This window comes from Mus musculus, chromosome 6 (assembly GCF_000001635.26).
Source record: "Mus musculus strain C57BL/6J chromosome 6, GRCm38.p6 C57BL/6J".
In the NCBI taxonomy this organism is placed as follows: domain Eukaryota; kingdom Metazoa; phylum Chordata; class Mammalia; order Rodentia; family Muridae; genus Mus; species Mus musculus.
The window spans coordinates 30,072,405-30,092,905 of NC_000072.6; the positions used below are offsets into that span (position 1 = coordinate 30,072,405).

The following is a 20,501-nucleotide window of genomic DNA, read 5'->3' on the forward strand; positions in this document are numbered from 1 at the left end:
AACTGAACTCAGGACCTCTGGAAGAACAATCAGTGCTCTTTAAAGACAGTGTTTCTTTGTGTAGCCTTGGCTGTCCTAGAATTAGCTCTGTAGACCATGGTGTTGAACTCATAGAGGGCTTTCATGCCTGTGCCGTCTAAGTGCTGGGATTAAAGGTGTGTGCCACCAACACCTAGCTCTTCTTCCCTTTTAAAAAAAAGTTGATTACTTTTATTTTAAATGTATGAGTGTGTTGCCACCCTGTGTTGCAGTACCCACAAAGGCCAGAAGAGAGCACTGGGTTTGGGTTAGAGTAAGAGAAGATTGTGAGCTACCTTGTGGATTCTGGGAATCAAACCTGTGTCCTCTACAAGAACAGTGAGTGCTCTTAACGGGGGCTCTTAATGAGCCATCTTCAGTTTGTTTTTGTTTTTGGAAACAGGGTCTCATGCAGTCTCAGCTGGTGTAGAACTTGCTGTGTACGCCAAACTAGTCTAAATCTTAGAGTGATTCTCTTGCCTCTCTCTCCTAAATGTTGGGTTCACAGGTGTGTGCCAGTCACATTTGTTTGTTTGGATGAGAGGCCTCATTTTTAGGTATCCATCCTCAAAGTAGCTATCCTTGTGAGACAGTGGTGGTTGGAGTGGGCTAAGGCTGGGAGGAACAGGACAGTTGCTAGGCCTTGGAGATGGGTGACTGCAGGGGCAGCTTGAACAGTCACTCCACTGTGTCATTTTAAATACAGATTCATTAAATTCTCAGTGAAAAAACAAAAAAACACCACTTGCCTTTAATATGTTTACGACAGTTAAATATCAGTCAAGGAGCCCAAACAAATAACACGTAAGTAACTCTGCTCCCGTGCAGTGCTGGTTGGTGGGAAGAGGGAGTACCTGGTTGGGAGGAAGGAAGTGTGAACTTGAATTTTGCTGCCAACTAGAAATAAGTCTTGATGCTCTCAAAGGCTTTAGATGTTTTAGATTTGTCTCTGGTTAAGGGACAACCTGTGAATAGTTGTGTCTGACTGCTAATAAATATAAGATAGAGTTTGGAGAGATGAAATGAATGGTTACAGGTTTTCCAATCAGTTTTTATCAGCCCGCTGTTTATTCTGATTAGCTAGAAAGCCATGGAGAGTGCACACTGAATCTCCATGAACATGAATGAGGGGACTCTCAGTCTCCCTTTGCCCGGCTCCAAGCCCTGCTAACTATAAACAACCCTTCTCTTTTGCTCATAGTTTCAGGCATTTGATATTTTTATTATTTTGAAAAACATTTATTGTATTTATTTTTGAACATTTACTCATTTTGTATGTGCATGTATGTGCCATGACATGCATGTGGAGGACAGAGAGCACTTTTTATGAGTAATTTCTCTGCTCTTACCATGTGGACTCCAGGCCATCAGGCTTGATGACAAGTTCCTTCATCCATAGAGAAGTCTCACTGGCCTTTCCCATTCACTTGCTCACTGGAAGTCAAACTCAGGGTCTTACACAATCTAGGCGCGGGGTACTCTACTCCTGCGCTATATATCACCTGGTCCGTTTTTGTTTGTTTTTGAGGTATGCTCAGAGTGCCCTTAACTTAATGTGTTGCTAAGGCCGACCTGGAACTCAGTAATGGATCCTACTGTATCTGTGTGTGAGATTATGTGTGCAGCACTGAGCCCAGCTAGCTTATATTTATCCTTACTATTACAGTTTAGTACTGGCGCTTCCGTTTAAGGCACCTTGCTTGCAAGGTAAGCACTCTGCTACATGCTATCCCCAGGCCACTTAGGTTGTTTTAGGAATCAGAGCTGGGCAGGATGTCTTGTCTTGCCATTTTGGAAAATGGAGTTATAAATGCTGTTATCCTTTCCTCTTTGAGGATAGTAGTACCTCCTCTTCTGAGACACAGCCATGCTATGTGGCCCAGGCTGCTCTTGAACTCTTGGACTTAAGCAATCCTTTTGCCTTAGCCTCCTGTGTATCTGCAAAAATGATCATTTAATTCTGTCCTCTGATCACCATCTGTGCTGATCTTTGCTGTTTTACTGTATGAACTTTCTGTGCTTGTTTTAACTGTGTGTTCAATACCCCATAACTGTATGTGCAACGTTGTAACGTCGTTCAAAAGTCAAGGAAATTATTGGGTATGTACTTAAAATCTTAGGTTAGCAAACCACTTTTTAAAAACTCACTTATTCAACAAATACTGAATTCAAGGAATGAGTACACACACACACACACACACACACACATATATATATATATATGATAACAATTATATTTAGAATGGTAAAAGTTGGAACTACCTAATTATCTGGAATAGGAAAGTATGTTGGCAATTTTTATGCCAGCTTGACTTAAACTAGAGTCATCTAAAAAAAAAAAAAAAGGAAATGTTTCCGTAAGATTCCGCTGTAGGGTATTTTCTTAGAGACTTGGGGGGGGGGGGTCCCAGCCCATTGTGGGTGGTGCTATTCCTGGGCAGGTGGACTTCCCTCGGTGATCCCTTCAGATATCTGGAAGCATAAGCTGAAATAAACCCTTTCTTGCCCAACTTGTTTTGGTCGGGATAGTGGAAGGAATTGGGACGTTTGTGCAAGCAAAGCCATGGAGTGTTCAATGCTTGGTGAGCTGTTTTGTAGTAGCTTGGAAGATAAGAATATTGAGGGCAGTGCAGAAGATGGAGGCCTGGCTTGTGACATTTCAGAGAGGTTAAACATGGGGCCATTGCTAGTTTGAATTAAGAGTCTGTGGTTCTGGATATCTGGGACTGAAGAATCAGCTGTGATTAACAAGACACCAGAACTAGTAAAGTGAAACTTTTGCTGGGATAGGCATTGATCAACTGGAGCTGATAAATTAGCAGTGATTAAGAGGAGGCCAGAATAAATGAGGGGGAATCTCCTGGAAAGTGTTTTCTGAGCTCAGTACACCGAAGCTGTGTTTCAGAGGAGGACTAGACTGTATTTCTTCTTATGGCAAGTGAGCTTGGTACTGTGTAAGAATCACCCAGGTGGTACTGGGTTTGAAGGCAGGAAGGGTCATGGAGAGAAGCTGAGGCTAGGCACTGAGAGAGGCCAGGAGAGGCAGGCCAGTGGTGAAGGTGCAGCCTTAGTAGCCCTTAAAGGCCCAGGACTGAAGGGGTCATTCAGAGAAGTTGAGGCTCGGCACTATGGAGAGAGCCTATGGTGAAAGCTGAGCCTATGCCCAGTTGTAGCAGAGACCCCAGCATTTTGGAGATGGCAGTAGCATGACGGAGCTTAGGGATGACCACTTAAGAACAGCAGCAGCCATAGAGTGGAGCCTGCCAGAGCTTAGAAGACAAGCTGTGTGTGCTGGAAGGAAGGACCCAGAGAGCGAGGTGCAAATCCCAGACATTGGAAGTTGAGTTATTTACACTTCGGGGGCTTGGCTTTGCTTTGCTTTGCTTTGCTTTGCTTTGCTTTGCTTTGCTTTGCTTTGCTTTGCTTTGCTTTGCTTTGCTTTGCTTTGCTTTGCTTGTGACCGTGCCTTGGTTCTTTTCTCTTGAAGTGAGTTTTTATTTCTGACCTTATTGGAGTCCACAATTTTGAGACTTTGAATTTTCAAAGACATTGGCTTTTAAGAGAGCTTGGGTTTTTTTAAAAGACTGAATGTGCTTGAATTTGTAAAGGCTCTTAAAAGTTGTTTATATTTTTAATATGAGACCTAGGGGATGAATGAGAAAGGAAAGGTTATGTGTCTGTGTCAAGTTGACAAGAGCAGTTGTACTGGATAATTTTGTCAGCTTGACAAAAGCTAGAGTCATCTGAAAGGAGGGAACTTCAATTGAGAGAAAACGCCTTCATAAGATCCAGCCGTAGGGTATTTATAATTAGTGATTGGGGGAGGGCTCAGCCTGTTGTAGGTGGTGCTGTCTATCCCTGGGCTTTGTTCTATAATAGAGTAGACTGAGCAACTGGTAAGGAACAGCCAGTAAGGAGCCCCTCCATGGCCTCCTGCCTCCAGGTTCCTGCCCTGTTCCAGTTCCTCATCTGACTCCCCTCGGTGATAGTATTATCTGAAGTGTGAGCTGAAATGGCCCTTTCTTCCCCACGTTGCTCTGGTCAGCAGCAAACACCCTGACCTAAGTAATGTCTTGTCTTGTCTTTTTGTGGTCTTTAGAGTCAGAGTTTCTCGGTGTAGCCCTGGAGGTTCTGGAACTTGATCTGTGTAGACCAGGCTGGCCTCAAACTCAGATCCACTTGCCTGTCTCGCAAGTGCTGGGGATTAAAGGTGTGTGTCACCACTGACCGACTTTAGACATTCTTTTGAAAAAATTATAAACTTATAATACAAGTTTCGTTTTGGGGGTTTTGTTTGTTTACTTTTATGTATGTGGATGTTTGACTGTCTGAATGTCTGTGAGCTGTGCATACCTGGTGCCCCCAGAGGCCAAAAAATGGCTCAGATCTCCCAGAACTGGATTCACAGATGGTGGTGAGCTGGAAACCAAACTTGGGTCTTCCACAAGAACAGCAAGTGCTCTTAACTGCTGAGCCATCTTTTTGGCCCCTACTGTGCCTTCTTTGCAGTGGATATGCTCAGCTTTTTTCCTGTTTGCTTTTCGATGAAGATGCTTTGTGCAGCTCAGTCTGGCCTCAGTTTTGCTTCATAGCAACCTGCCATCATGTCTCAAGTGCTGGGATTTCAGGTTTGTGCCACTAAGCTAGGACTAACTAAAAGTTTTAGAATGATACAAAACATGTTAAGAGTGTGAGGAATTTTCTTACTTTGTATCAAATGCAAAAAGTACAAGATATGTACAAAGGACTGTGGCTTAGTTCCCGCTTTTTAGTAGCTCACAGCCACCTGTAACTAGCTCCAGAGATCTGAGTCTCCTGGCCTCCCAGGGAACCAGGAAACACGCACACAAAGTAAGAAAACTTAAAAAAAAAAAAAAGACAATATAGGCCAGCTGTAGCTCAAAACAGCACATTAGGAAACTAGAAAAGACTGGGGAGGTGGCTGGCTCAGTAAGTAAGAGAGCACTTGCTGCTCTTTCTTTCAGAGGACCCAGCTTCTTTTCCTAGCACCCACATACATGGTAGCTCACAACCATTTGTAACTTCAGTTCCATGGATCTGATGCCCTCCTCTGCCCTTTGCAGGTGTCAGGTACTCGTGTGGTGTACATACATAGACACAGGCCAAATGCCCAGGCACAAAGACTGAGTGTAAATATTAGAAAAACAAGGACACACAGCAGACCGGCAAAGGTGTTCTCAGTAGTGATTTAAGATGCTTTTAATTTTTTATTTTGTTTCCTCTTGGGGTGTGTCAGAGAACATGTGTTATTTCTATAAGAAGATATTGTTTAAAATAAAAATAGAAAGTGAGAGTTGAGGGTCACAGTTTTTCTCAGAATATGCACTCTAAAGTGATATTATAATGTCTTACAAGAACTCATATTTGTTGAATGAATGAATGAATGAATGAATAAGGGATTGAATTGCAGATTCCAGATGAATGAATGGCATTGGCATTTATAATATCTCTAACTCTAATCTATAACTCCCATGGTTTTTTTGTGTGGCTTATGTACTTGTTCATGTATATTTGCACATGCTCGTAGGTACACATGCATTTGCATACGCGTGTACACACTTGTGTAGGTGTGCACACACGCCTGTGGGTGTGGTCCCAAAGTTGACTTTGGGTGCCTTCCTGCATTGCTCCCCTTACTTTTTGAGATAGGGAATCTTATTAAACATGGATCTCATCCATCGGGGAAGGCTGACTGGCCAGAGAGCTTCAGGGATTCCCAACTCCAGAGCTCCACTCCTCTAAGACCCTATCCTTGTCCCCAGGACTGGGATCATAGTCACAGGTGCTGCCTGCCACGCCCACTTGTATGTGGGTGGGTGGGTTTCAGTTCCTACAGCAAGCAGTGTACTAATTGAGCTAACCTCCTAATTTTATGCAGAAAAGAACTCATTGGCTCAGTTATCTCAATTTAGATCTCACATTTGTTTTTGTTTTTGTTTTTCTGGTTGTGTGTATGTGTGTGTTGTGTGTTTTTAATGTTTTTATTATTATTATTATTTATTTATTATATGTAAGTACACTGTAGCTGTCTTCAGACACTCCAGAAGAGGGAGTCAGATCTCCAGATGGTTGTGAGCGACCATGTGGTTGCTGGGATTTGAACTCCGGACCTTTGGAAGAGCAGTCGGGGGCTCTTACCCACCGAGCCATCTCACCAGCCCCCAGTTATCTCAATTTAAAGTCATGACAGTATCATTGAGCCTATACCTACAACCCAGCACAGGGGTGTGGAGTCAGCAAGGTCTGGTGCTCAAGGTTAGCTACTGAGTACAAGGCCAGCTTGTTTTATGTAGTGACACTCCCCAAAGAGGTTGCTGTGGTAGCTCATGCCTTTCTTTAATCCCAGCACCCAAGAGACAGAGAGGCAGGTGGATTTCTGTGTGTTCGAGGCAGGCCTGGTCTGCATAGTGAGTTCCAGGACAGCCAGAGCTACATAGTGAGACTGTGTCTCAAAAAAACAAACAAACAAAAACGACAACAACAAAAAAACTAACAAAACAACAAAGAACCAATGAGGGAGAGAGAGAGAGAGAGAGAGAGAGAGAAGAAAATTCATGCATTGAACTGTTTTTCAGAAATTAGGAAACAGCTTTCCGTGAGTGTTGATTGTATGGTGACAGATCCAGCAGAATTAAGGGAGGCCTGCCCCAGAAGCAGCCAGGCCACAATGCTATTTCACAGTGTACGGGGTCTGAATAAAAGTGGCCTTTGTGCTGGTCTCAGACTGAGGGGCGGTGCTTGTGGCCATTTATGTTATTTCTCCTTAATGGAAATTGAGGCAGCCTTTAATCCTGCTATCACATGACAGCTATTTATTTGATTTTTGGTAATTTGGGAGCAGCTGCAGACAAACAATTATTCTACAAAAAGAGCCAAGCAGCTGTATTCAGACCCAGTCACCAAGTGGTTGGTTAATCACACCAAACTTCCCCTCTACAGCCTTCCCAAAACAGGTATAGCTTTAGCCACTCGCCTGCCTTTTAAGCATTTATGTGTTTGAAATGTATTTTCTTTTCCTTCTTTCCCTACTTCCCTCCCTCCCTCCCTCCCTCCCTCCCTCCCTCCCTCCCTCCCTTCTTCCCTTCCTCCCTTCCTCCCTACCCCTGCCTCTCTTGAGACAGGGTCTTACTATGTATCCTTGACTGGCCTGGAACTTACCGTGCTTGCCGACCAAGCTGGAAGAGCCAGAGTAGCTAGCTGTGTTGGACTCAGTCACCAAGTGATTGCTCATACTTCCCTTCCATAGCCTTCTAAACAAGGCATAGAAAGCTTTGGCGACCCATGTTTATTTCCCTTTCTATCTTTTTCTTGAAGCAGGGTCTTACTATGTAGCTCTAGCTGGTTGGAACTCATAGAGATCTACATGCCTTTGCCTCCTGAGGGCTGGTATTAAAGGCCTGTGCTACGCACTGTACTTGACAAAAAATACATCTTCCTAATTCTTTTTATCATTGTCACCTATTTCATTGGGGGTTCTGTGCCAGATACTGGCTGTAAGCGGTGCTGCAGTACTGAGAGTAGAAGAGTGCTTCCCCTCTGACAGGTGGGTGAGCATTAGCCACATTTTTGTGTAGTAAGTTGCTTAAAGAATCTGGTGTGAAAGATTGAACACAGAGGGCTGTGTTGGCTTTGGTTACAAACTCCCTCAGTGTCTGCTGTCTGGGTGTTCATTGTCACCTCTGTCCCATGCCATGTGCTTTCTCAAGCTGTAGCACTTTTCTGTCATTCTGGAGCCTAAAGACTGTGTCCTTCACACTGCCTGACAGCCCTGTCCTCACGGCGTTGCTTTACTTAGCCCTTGACGGTTCTTGCTAGAATGCGACTGTTCCTTTTTAAAAAATGGCACTGCCTACTTTCTTATTGACTCAGCCTTTCAGTAGGTACTTTAATAAAAGTTGTTATAGGGCCTAGAGAAATGAAACAGTTTAGCAGTAGGAGAATTCCAGAGGACTAGATTTTGGTTTCCGGTACCCACAACAGATGCCTCACTTGGAACTGTAGTTTCAGGGGTTGGTTCTGACACCACCCCTGTGACCTCTGTGGGCACCAGCATACACATGCATATTCATGTGTACACATACACATGATTTTAAAACTATTATAATCTAGAGGTTTAAGCCTTTGTGTGGTATGTAAGATCTTTATAGGAAATAAAGGCTTTTGATTTTGTATCCTTACCCCCGTCCCCAGGCATCTCCCTTCCTGGGGCATCAAGTCTACAGAATTAGGTCATCCTCTCTCACTGAGGCCAGACATATGTGCTGGGGGACCCTGGACCAGCCCATGAGACAATGATATAGTGGTCTATAATTAGAAGCAAGTCGGGCTGGTGAGATGGCTCAGTGGGTAAGAGCACCCGACTGCTCTTCCGAAGGTCCGGAGTTCAGGTCCCAGCAACCACATGGTGGCTCACAACCATCCGTAACGAGATCTGACTCCCTCTTCTGGAGTGTCTGAAGACAGCTACAGTGTACTTACATATAATAATAAATAAAAAATCTTTAAAAAAAAAAAAGAAGCAAGTCCTTTCAAAATAAAAATAGAATGTAGACTGCCCCATTCATTATAGAAGCTAAAAACCACATTAACATAAACATTATTAAAGTTAAATTGACTTGAAACCTTTAATCCTTAAGTCACAATAGTCACATTTCAATATGGTCAATGGCTTCAGGTATGTAGTGGCTGTTAACCTTGTACATGACAGGTCAAAAATGTCACTGCTGAAAGTTCTGTTAGTTGGCAAAGTCTAGAGCCTACAAAAGAGTAGGCATGTCTTTAAAGCATTTGGTGAAGTGGATTAGCCTAACTGGTCGTTATTTAAAGATTTAAATGTGTTTATTTACTTTCTGTGTAGAAATGGTTTTGCCTGCACATATGAATGTGTGCTATGTGCGTGCCTATTGGATCCCCTGAAACTGGGGTGAGCTACTAGGAATCTAACCTGAGTCCTCTGCACGGCACCAAATGCTCTTCACCAGTGAGCCATCTCTCTAGCCCTAACTATTCTTTTCTGTGGAGGTGTGTTCTAGTTGAACATTTTAAGGACTTGGCCTTCCCTGTGTATTCTCCACACTTCACTTTTTCCTTTGGTTGTGGCACCATCTAGTGCTTACACTTTGAAGCAATGCAGTCTTGGAATGTTCTGATTTTCATTTGGTTACAGTCAAAGAGCCCTAAAACAATTTTGCAAGTCTCTTTCCTTCCTTCCCACCATCCCCACCCCCACTTCTTCCTCTCGTGCTTTCCCTCCCTGTCTGTATATTTTACCATTCTCCAAAGGACCCAAGATTTAAAAACAGCAACTGAAGACTTGCTTTTTGATATAGGTCTCTGTATGTGTGGTCAAAACTCTTAAAGTGATCTGTAAGCATTATTTCTTCTTTAAAAGGAAAGAAGTATAGTATAACTTGAGGCAGCTTTATACCTGCAGTTATGTGTGAACTTGTGAATCATTGCATGCACACCCCATTGGTGAGTATGAGCAACTCATTTGGGCTTCACGACAATTCTATCTGTTCTCCACCTATATATGATGAAACTAGAGCAAAGACACCAAATGAAACTTGTGTAATATGTTAGTAAGTGCCAGAGCCACTACTGTGGCTTCAGAGTGTACTCATAGCCACCATATTGGAGCAGTGAGGCTCTGTGTTGAAGTGGCTATGAGGTGGATAGAGAGAAGACTGTCCAGATCTTGGGGCCCGTGTCTAAGAAGCAGTAGTCGTAGTCATTGTCGTTGTTGTTGTCCTAGTAGTACCAGCACTAGTAATAATAGAACTATGAGTACTGACCACCCAGGAGAATGTGGTCACTACCTGTCAGTGATTTTCAGTATAGGATAGGTAGGCATGGCAGCCCTCACCCCATGGTTTTGTTTCTTATGGTTTCAGTTACCCCTGGTCTAAAGCACTAAAGGGAAAATTACAGGAGTAAGTGATCTGCATGGAACTTGTGACTTACATAATGACCTGAGCAGAGTGAATGTTGACTGCAGCCCTCCTTGCCATCTCCCCAGATGCACCAGTCATCCTTTGCCTGCGTGCTGTGTAGGCTGACTTCTTATTGGTCACTTGCTAACCTTAAATCCCACACTTACTCCTGTAATTTTCCCTTTAGTACTTTATACCACACTGACTCCCTGTGAGTAAGTTCCACTATTCCATTCCTGTCTGCTCCTTTTCTAATAATTATATGGTAATATTAATCCATCTCATCTGCAGCTTTCTTCATCTTGAAGGTTGGGCTGCATTGCTCCTGCCTACTTTCTCGCCTCTCCCCCTCGCTTGCTGCTTTGTCAGCTCTGTATTCACCTCTATGTTCTGTTTGGTAGCATTAGGGTTTGGGTGCTATGGTGCTGATTGGTTTTGTTTGCTTTGGTTTGGTTTTGATTTTTTGACACAGTTTCTCTGTAACCCTGGCTGTCCTGGAACTCACTCTGTAAACCAGGTTGGCCTCAAATGCACAGATCTGCCTGCCTTTCTTTGCCTCTCTAGTCCTGGAACTAAAAGCATGTGCCACTGCCACCTGACTTCATTAGTTCTTCTAATTATAAAAATTATATTTATATTTTTTATGTGTGCACATGCCATGGTGTAAATATCAGAAGACAACTTGCAGGAGCCCTCTGAATTCAGGTTGTCAGGCTTGGTGGCAAATACCTTTTACCCACCGAGCATCTTATCTATCTATCTATCTATCTATCTATCTATCTATCTATCTATCTATCTATGATTGTATAATTTAGGTCTGGAAGATTTCATTGACTTTTGAGCATGAGTTCTAACTTAGTGAAGAATTTTAGGTTCCAGATGTATCTAGGAGTGTAACTTGAGCCTCTTTTCCCTGTGGGCACCGCTTGGACTGATTTTTAGACCATTCTTGCTGATTACCCTTTTTCTTTTGAAATGATAATGCTATTGATTAGACTAATGCTCTCTTTTATACTTTGTTATGCTTTGATTAGATTTCCTGGCCTGATCTTCTTTCTCCTTGATTTTTAAATACTCTTCACTTAATCTCATCCATTATGTGTGGATTAGACTGAATTTAAGCCCCTTGATGGGCTCCTCCAAATTCCAGCAGCTCCCTAGGTACTTCATAGAGGTCATGTCAGCAGGGTGCTGGAAACTAAGACAGTCCTGCTGTGTTCTCTGCCACTGCTCCCTGGTTCTGCAGGGGAAAAGCAGACACTCGCAACCTCTTACAGTTTGGTAATAGAGAGTTTCTTTCATTCATTCATTCACTCATTCATATTTTTGAGGTAATGTCTCATTTTATATACACCAGTGATTCTCAACCTTCCTAATGCTTCAACCCTTAGTAGAGTTCCTTATGTTGTGATTCTCAATCATAAAATGCTACTTCATAACTAATTTAGTTACTATTATGAATCGTAAATATCTGATATGAAGGTGGTCTTAGGTGACCCTATGAAACAGTCATTTGACGCCCAAAGGGGTCACAATCTCAGAACCGCTGATACAGATCAAGCTGGCCTTCAACTATGCAGCCCAGGCTGGTCTGGATCTTTATCCCTTAGCCTGCCTGCCAGTGCAGAGGTTGCTGTTACTGCTGCCATGTCCTCATTTTTTTAAAGTTAGTGTCTGTGCATGAGCATGTGCATGTGAATGTGGGTGGGTGCCTGAAGAAACCAGAAGCTTAAGATACCCTGGAGCTGGATTTATAGATGCTTGTGAGTACTGGGAACCAAACCCTGTCCTCTGGTGGAGCAGTACTCTTAACCATAGATCTATTTATTTCTCCACTCCCCAGGAATAATAATTTTTAAATCAAGTTTTGGGTAGTTTGCTGAACACCACTGTCGTAGTGGGATAGACCATTTTGCTTTTCTGGTTCAGAAAACATGAGCTGGCACTCCCTCTTCCTCCCCCCCCCTTCTCCATTTTGTACACTATCACAAAGTTTTAAGTGTGTTGGCGTTCTCACTTTATGTCTTAAGACGGTGTTTCCTGCTCAGATTAATATAACATGTCGTGTCATAGCACAAAGTTCTCAGATAGAGTCAGAAGCCTCAAACAGGTGTCTCGATGTGAAGAAATGGAGGAGGCACAGTGAACAGTGCATGTGAGACTGGGAAGTGAGCTAGGAAAGGCAGATGCCAGCGTGTAGGCTTGCATCATAATTAACATTACAATTATGTGTTGGGAACTGTGTTCTAGACTTTGTTGGTCAATTCATTTAAGCCTCACATCACCCTTTAGAGAATACATACTGTTTTCTTCTTCCTCTCATCTTAAAAGACAGTGGCAGAATTGTGGCTTAGTGGTCTTTAAGTAACTTGTTAAGGGGTTCTGGATATCTGGATAAGAGTCTATGCTGTCTTTTAAAATGCACATTATTTCATTACTCACCCTGCCCCCACCGCCCCAATAGTAATTCCCATTACTTTTGCTAGCCAGAGAATCTGATTCTTTGAGGATAAAAGCTGAAGCAGTTTTACTAAAGCTGCCCTGGGGGAGAGGGGCTGGAGGAATGGCTTAGTAATTAAGCACTTGCTGCTCTGGCAGGGGGCATGGTTTCAGTTCCCAGCACCCATATGGTGGCCAATGCTGCCCATAATTCCATCGTCAGCAGGGATCCAACACCCTCTTCTGGCTTCCATGGACATCAGGCAGACATGTGGTACACACATGCATACATGCAAGCAAAATACTTACACATATGATATAAAATAAATAAATTTTGCTTGTTTGTTTGAGACAGGGGCTCACTATGTAGAACAAGCTGACCTCACAGAGATCCACCTGCCTCTGCCTCCAGAGTGCTGAAATTAAGGATGTGTTCTACCACACTTGGCCCAAAACAAATAAATTTTCATGTAAAGTTGACCTAGGGATGTGGTGGACTGTTTCCATCTTCATTCTTTTCTGTTAAGTAAATAAGGAAGTGGAGGCCTGATCCAGCAATACGTGTATGTCATTCATACCTGGCTTAGATGACCTTACTTATTGATGGTTTTATGAGAACATAGCAATATTTACAAGTACTCTATTTCTGGTTCAGATGAGATGCCCCTGCCTTTGCTTTTTACAGCCTCCAAGAGGCTAGATAGAAAAGCTGGCTGATGGGTGGGGGGTGGAGAGAAAAGAGGCACCAGGCGGAAGTGACAAGCCTGAGAAGCAGACAGCCCTATTGATTCATGCTGCAAGCTACATTCTGGAGCAAAGAACTGAAATCCATTATACCAAGCACACAGCATTATGATCCCTTTGAAAAGCAGTTTAGATGCCATCTAATCCCAAATCATTTAAAAAAACAATTTTGAAGTAGCCAGATTTCTAAAATGCAATTTGTCTCAGACTAGCACAGTGAAATTAATGGAAAAATAACACTTTATTGGTATCTTCCTTTTATATATTGTGTTTAATTGTGTGACTAGGTATATCAAATTGTACTTTAGATAAGTACCAACAAGGAGCTAGGATATATCCCTTGTATATTGAAAAACTCACACAAAGATAGGATAGAAAAGAGACCCTACCAGACATTTCACCTTTTTTCTTTAAAAATATGTCACAAGGACAGTATAAAAGAAGAATTTTATACAAATAATCTTTATTCTTTCTACATATAGGTATTATTTCTGCATATGTGTGGTTGCCATTTCTTTTTGTAAATTCTAGATATGCAGTGCTATATACTACTACTACAACAATCAAACCTTACTTTGTATTAGTATTGCATTAATATTGTATGACGAGAGGTGATGTTATCATACAAGTTAAACTTTCAACTCTTTTTTTTTAAAAGATTATTTATTTTATGTATATGATTATACTGGTGCTATCTTCAGACACACCAGAAGAGGACATCAAATCACATTACAGATGGATGTGAGCCACCATGTGGTTGTTGGGATTTGAACTCAGGACCTTTGGAAGAGCAGTCAGTGCTCTTAACCACTGAGCCATCTCTTCAGCCCAAACCTGCAACTTTTAATCATAACTTCAAATTCATGTCAGATGTCTATACATTTTGTCAGTATGTTTCATCTAGCAACTTTCACTGTGTACAAACTTCACAGTTTTCTGTCAAGAATTTAAAAGAAAAAAAAACTTCTAAAGTTTTAAGAGTTGCATAGATCATAACCATTTGGATCACATGTGACTTAGACAAAGCACAGCTACAACCCCAGAATGTGAGACACTATTCTTATGCCTAGTTTCCACCATGTAGCTCAAAGGCCAGGGAGCCAATTTGTGGTAGATCCAAATGCTTTTCTAAATACCATTCTTGTTCCTTCAGAGCCAGCCTTCCTCTCCCTACATTGCCATAGCCATCAGGAATGTCAAGAATTTATTTTTAATAGTTATCGAGTAATGTACTTTTTTTTTATATATATATATAAAGATAAGGGCTTAGTTTATTTTTCTGTGAGTACCTATTTATTCTTTATTCAGAGGAAGTTAGACTTGGGTGAGGGTTGATTGTATTTTAACTTTCAGATTGTGGTAGAGCATATATAACAAATCTTAGGTGGTGCCCAGTTCAGTAATGCTAAAGTACACTCGTGTTATTGTGCACCTGATCTGCAGAACTCACACATCTTATGAGACAACTCCTTAGCTGCTTGCACTCAGCCCCTGGCAGCTATTTTTCTTTTTCTTTTTTTTTTTTTTTTTCTATTTTATTTGTTTGTTTGTTTGGTTGGTTTTTTTTGTTTGTTTGTTTGTTTTTGTTTTTTGTTTTTTTCAAGACAGGGTTTCTCTGTGTAGCCCTGGCTGTCCTGGAACTCACTCTGTAGACCAGGCTGGCCTTGAACTCAGAAATCTGCCGGCCTCTGCCTCCCAAGTGCTGGGATTAAAGGTGTGTGCCACCACAGCTCAGGGTTCTTTTTTATCATTAAAATAATTTATTACTTTTTAGTTCATGTACATTGGTGTTTCATCTGTGTGTGTCTGTATGAAGGCTTTGGATCCCCTGGAGTTACAGACAGTTATTAGCTGCCATGTGGGTGCTGGGAATTGAACCCAGATCCTCTGGAAGAGCAGCCAGTGCTCTTAACTGCTGAGCTATTTCTCTCGCCCTGGCAGCTACTTTTCTATAGATTATTCTAATTATTTTATACAGATGAACTACAGGCTGGGGATGGGGAGATGGCTCACCAGGTGAGAGCCTTTGCCATGCAATGCCCAGAACCCAGGCTGGAAGGGAAGACCTGACCTCTACAGTCAGGCTGCAGCACCCCTGCCCCATCATGCACATACACACATAAATAAAATAAAACCCAAATGGACTCATACAGTATTTGCCTTTGTGACTAGCTTATTTTATTGAGCAATTTCACCCATAGCATTTCAAATAGAACAGCTTCAAGTGTACAGCAAAATTAAATAGATGGTACAAGGGTTTCCTAAATGTCTCCTGCCCTTGATATATTGCTTACCCCTCTCTTAAATGTTTCACTTCCTAAATAATACCTATGTGAGGTAATGCATATTTAATTGGCTAGATTTTATCATTTATGATGTGTATATAATTTTCAAATAGCATGCTGTATATGATAAATAGTTTTATCTCTCTATTTGAAATACAAATTAAACTTTACAAAGACTTCACAGCGTCTCCTGTTTATTGCAGGGGATATGTTCACTGGACTTCAGCAGACACCTAAGACTGGATAGTAGTAACCTAAGCCACAGTCTAGTCGCTCACTGTGGCCATAACATTTTAGCTACTTCCCTCCACCTTCATGTAGCTCCTGTGCATGTTTTCGTTTATACCTTAATATTTCACTTTTAGGAGGCATTGATAGAAGTGAAACTACATCTGATTCCAAATGCTACTTGTTCATTGTTGATACATAAGAAAGCATTTATTTATTTATGTATCTACCACATCCTACTTGTTGTTCAATCCAGGAGTCTTTGGTTGATCACCTTTATATGTAGACAGTCATGCCATGCAAAAACAGTTGTGTTTTCCTTCTCAGAGGCCCCTCTCCTGCTTTATCTTCCTCTTTGCTCCGCCCTCTCTCTCTTGCCCTCCCTTACCACTGTTGCCTCCTTTCCTTTCCTTTTTTCCTTTTCCTTTTTCTTGTGGTTTTCCGAGACAGGGTTTCTCCGTATAACCCTGACTGTCCTGGAACTCTCTGCCTCCCGAGTGCTGGGATTAAAGGCGTGCACCACCACCGCCCGGGTGTCTCCTTTTCTTTTATTGTTCTTTTCTTTGTTCTTTTACTACATAAACTGAGTTCCAGTATAATGTTGACAATAGAAGACATCCTTTTCTTGCTCCTGATTTTAATGGGAAAGGTACTACTTTTTCACCTTTAAGGATAATGGCTATAGGCATTTTTATAGATGTTCTTTATCAAGTTGAGGAAATCCTCTTTATTTCTAATTTGCATTTTCTTTCCTTTTTAAGGTCGAATGGTATGTGGTTCATGTAGACCACATTTTGTTTCCCTCTCACCCATTGATGGACACTTGGGTAGCTTCCATTTTTGGCTGTTGTGAATAATGCTGCTATGAACATGGGTGTGCACAGAGCTCTCTGAGACGCTGCTTTCAGTCCTTCTGGGTAAGTACCACAAGTTGAGCTGCCAGATCATAATAACAGTGATTCTATTCTAAAAACATCAGGATGTCTACATGTAAAAGCCCTGGCTGTCCTCTCTTTGTAGACCAGCCTAGCCTCAAACTCACAGAGATCACCTATCTCTGCCTCCCAAGTGCTGGGATTAAGGGGTGTGCTACCATGCCCAGCTAGTTTGCTTGTTTAAATATGTCTAAATGTCTAGATATATTTTTATATCACAACATCAAATGTTAATCCCTGGACTGTTTTAAATGTCTTTTATTGTTAAGTACATATCAAAGATATTTAGCTGGACAGTGGTGGCACACGCCTTTAATCCCAGCACTTGGGAGGCAGAGGCAGAGGCAGGTGGATTTCTGAGTTCAAGGCCAGCCTGGTCTACAGAGTGAGTTCCAGGACAGCCAGGGCTACACAGAGTCTCAAAACAAAAACAAAAAACAAAAAAAGATATTTAATGTTTTTGACTTGATACATGTGAATGCTTCTATATATTTATGGTAGTAAATTTCTGTCAGTTATTTCACAGAGAAAATATTCTACTTTTTAAAAAGATTTATTTATTTATTATATGTAAGTACACTGTAGCTCTCTTCAGACACACCAGAAGAGGGAATCAGATCTCATTACAGATGGTTGAGAGCCACCATGTGATTGCTAGGATTTGAACTCAGGACCCCTGGAAGAACAGTCAGTGCTCTTAACCGCTGAGCCATCGCTTTAGCCCAAAAATATCCTATTATTATGTTGTTTGAATTTTCCACACCTTGGTGTGGTCAAGTAATAAAATCAGAGCTTTGTCAAAGTTTCTTTGCTCTTAATAAAAACCTTAGTTTAAGCATCGTGTTACATTATACACTGAATCTCCTCCCTTTCCCTCCCCTTACCCCTCTTTCCTTTTTTTCTAGCAGTAGATCTTCATGGAGGAGCACGGAGTGACCCAAACTGAACACATGGCTACCATAGAAGCCCATGCAGTGGCCCAGCAAGTCCAGCAGGTCCATGTAGCCACGTACACTGAGCACAGTATGCTAAGTGCTGATGAAGACTCCCCTTCCTCCCCCGAGGACACTTCTTATGATGACTCGGACATCCTCAACTCCACGGCAGCTGATGAGGTAACTGCCCATCTGGCTGCTGCAGGTAATGTTTGTGCTAGAAGTTTGCTTCTTTCCTTAACTGTGGGTTCATGCCTATCGAAGGAGCCTGGAATTCTAGCACTCTCTCATTTCTTTTCATCGTTTTTTGTTTTGTTTTTTTTTCAGTGCTGGGGATCAAACCCAGGGCCTCGCATATACTAGGCAAGTACTCTACCACTGAGCAACATCCCAAGCCCTTCATCACAATTTTTAAGCCTGCACCTCCAACTTTAGCCTGTTCTATGAGAGTTGAGTTTGGGGTCCCTTACTACTAGTGTTACGGCGTTGGTTTTCTTCCATTCTCACAGTCTGGTTAACTAGAGTATGTATTATATTTACATTAAATGTAAGGACTGACATTTAGATTTTAATATTTTTAAGGTTAAAAGTTTTTCCTAGTATGGGTTTTATTCCCTTTGTGCTAGAACGAACCCTAGAGTTTCACATGCGAGACCAGAGTCCTACCCTGAACAGTGTCCTTCAGCCCTAATATAGCCCTCATTAGACTTTCTGATGAGAGTGGGTTTCTCCACCTGTTCGGATTTGCACTGTAAGTTCCAGTTTGTGTGGAAATTTATTACTATTATGATTTTAGATTTCCACAGATAACCATGTGATTTTACTGTTCGTTTGTTTGTTAGTTCTTCTTTCTGAGGGGCTTGTGGATCTGTCTACCATCCATGTTACTGACAGTTCTTTTTTGTGTTGACTATTCTCTTCATATACTGGTTAAATGTAAATGACCATTCTGTGATGTGTTTGGAAATTAATTTTAAAAATTATTTGGGGTCTATGATATGATGCTGCACATGGTTTCTGTTTGCTTCTGCTAGATACCAAGAATGATCCTTAATTGTCTCAGGCTTTTAAGTTTTTCACAATACTAAGAGACTTAAAGCTGGCTGTGTTTTGTATTATTCCATTTATAGTATGTATTTAGACATATAAACCATGTCTGGGTGGGTATAGTGCTGGGCAGGACAGCAGTCAGGAATGGCCGAAGCACTACATTAATAAAGTATATATGTTGTATTTACTTAAGGTGAAGAGAATCGTGTAATAATCTCGTACCATCACTTATTCACAATACTATTTTTGGAATGTTGAACTTAGAAACTAATGGAGGGGCTGGGAATCTAGCTCAGTGGTAAAGCACGTGCTTAGCTAGCCATGTGTTTAAATGTTTGTAACATATATTTTGTGAGATTTTTATACTTCCCAGAAGAGGGCATCCTAACATAATGAACCCAGGACAACTTCTTTCCTATGAAGGAAGATGCTTTTGAGACATGGCTTTGCTTTGCTACTGTACTGTGCTGCGTTGCTATGGTGTGAGGATGATGAAAGCTGAGACCGTGATGCAGAGGTTGAGCACTTGCCTAGCACGTGTGAGGCCCTGGGTTCAGCTCCCAACATCACTAAACAAAGACTAGAGCTGGCTAGGTATAATGGCATGAGCCTGTAGTCCCAACTACCCAGGGGGTTGAGGCAGGGGGAACATTTGAGCCCAGGTATTCCATAGCAACTTAGACGACACAGACCTTATCTCAAAAATGAGCAGTGAAGAAAAGAACAGAAAAGGACTAAAGTCTTTCATTTGTCGAGTATAAAAATAGAGGCCCTTCAAATCTCTAGTGAGTTGCTACTAAGGAATTGTAATTTGATATACTGCAAGGTATAGAGTCTTTGACTAAAACGGCTTACTTTGAAGGAGCTGTCAGGCCACCAGCCGTAGTATCAGTGCAGGCAAATGTTGAGGAGAGGACATCAGACAGAGGACGTGTCACAGGCAAGGGACTTTGAGATGAAAAGGGAAGGAGGCCATCGTGGCTGAGCTTTGTGAGGCAGAAGAAGACAGTACAGAGGGCTGGCATAAGTGTGACCGACTGCACAGGGCTTAGGGGCTCTGCAGGATGCAAGCTTGCAGAGGCTGCTCAGTGTGAGGCATACACGCTTACACTCACAGTAAACAAGAGAATCTTGCAGAGGTGTCCGAGAGCCCTCATTAATTCATCAGTCATGATTGATCCTGACCTGTCACATTTGTTGCTTGCTAGAGAATTTTTTTCTGAGGACTAGTCTATAGTATGGACACACCTAAAAGACAACTCAGAAAAGTCAGTATCAGTCAATTCATGCCAGGTTACCTATCAAAAATGGTTCTAATTCTCTTCAGTTAAGACAACTCTTGATCAGTGTTGATTCTCAATGGAAAAATAAATTCAGGAGGGCCCGGGAGCCGGCTCACTTAGCAAAGTGCTTGGTGTGCAAGCATGAGGGCCTGAGTCTGATCTCCAGAACCCAGAGAAGAAGCTGGGCGTGGTGGCTGGCATTACAGTTCCACACTGTGGAGAGACAGGCAGACCTCTGGAACCTTCTGGCTGGCTAGCACCTTAGGAACACGCATGTGTGTGCACTGTGCACAGGGCGCTTGGCCTTTTTCATTCAGTAATACCTTCATTACAAGTGATATATTCTGATTTTTTTTTCCTGATGTTCTAATTCACTCTGGCTTTATTCTGTTTTACTAGAAAAATACTCGATAAACTACCAAAGGGTTACCATTTGCTTCATGGAAAAAAGGAAAACTTGGTGGAATTTCTTTTTGAAAGGGTATTCTTCAACTACTTTGCTCTTATTTTCACTTATGTATATGGGAGGATGGAGTCCACTGCCTGCAGAAGCCAGAAGAGGCCAGTGGCTTCCTTGGAGTTGGGGTTGCGTGGGTGCTGGGAATGTAAGTGGGGCTGAACACCAGTCTTC

The 20,501-nt window shown here is 42.0% G+C and overlaps 1 protein-coding gene across 21 annotated transcripts in view; it reads left to right on the top strand.

The window, feature by feature from the left end:
• Nrf1 (nuclear respiratory factor 1) overlaps window positions 1-20,501 on the top strand; it is a 105,474-nt gene that overhangs the window by 24,420 nt on the left and 60,553 nt on the right. For 6 of the 21 annotated variants that reach the window (XM_006505006.4, NM_010938.4, NM_001164228.1 and 3 more), the window contains exons 2-3: window positions 16,429-16,584; window positions 17,511-17,742. In XM_006505006.4, coding sequence (XP_006505069.1) covers window positions 17,520-17,742 — 223 coding nt within the window. In that variant the 5' untranslated portion in view covers window positions 16,429-16,584; window positions 17,511-17,519. Of the gene's footprint in view, window positions 1-3,916; window positions 4,084-10,755; window positions 16,317-16,428; window positions 16,585-17,507; window positions 17,743-17,864; window positions 17,901-20,501 lie in introns of those variants that run through there. The other 15 variants (NM_001164226.1, NM_001164227.1, XM_030255218.1 and 12 more) reach the window with 9 other exon arrangements.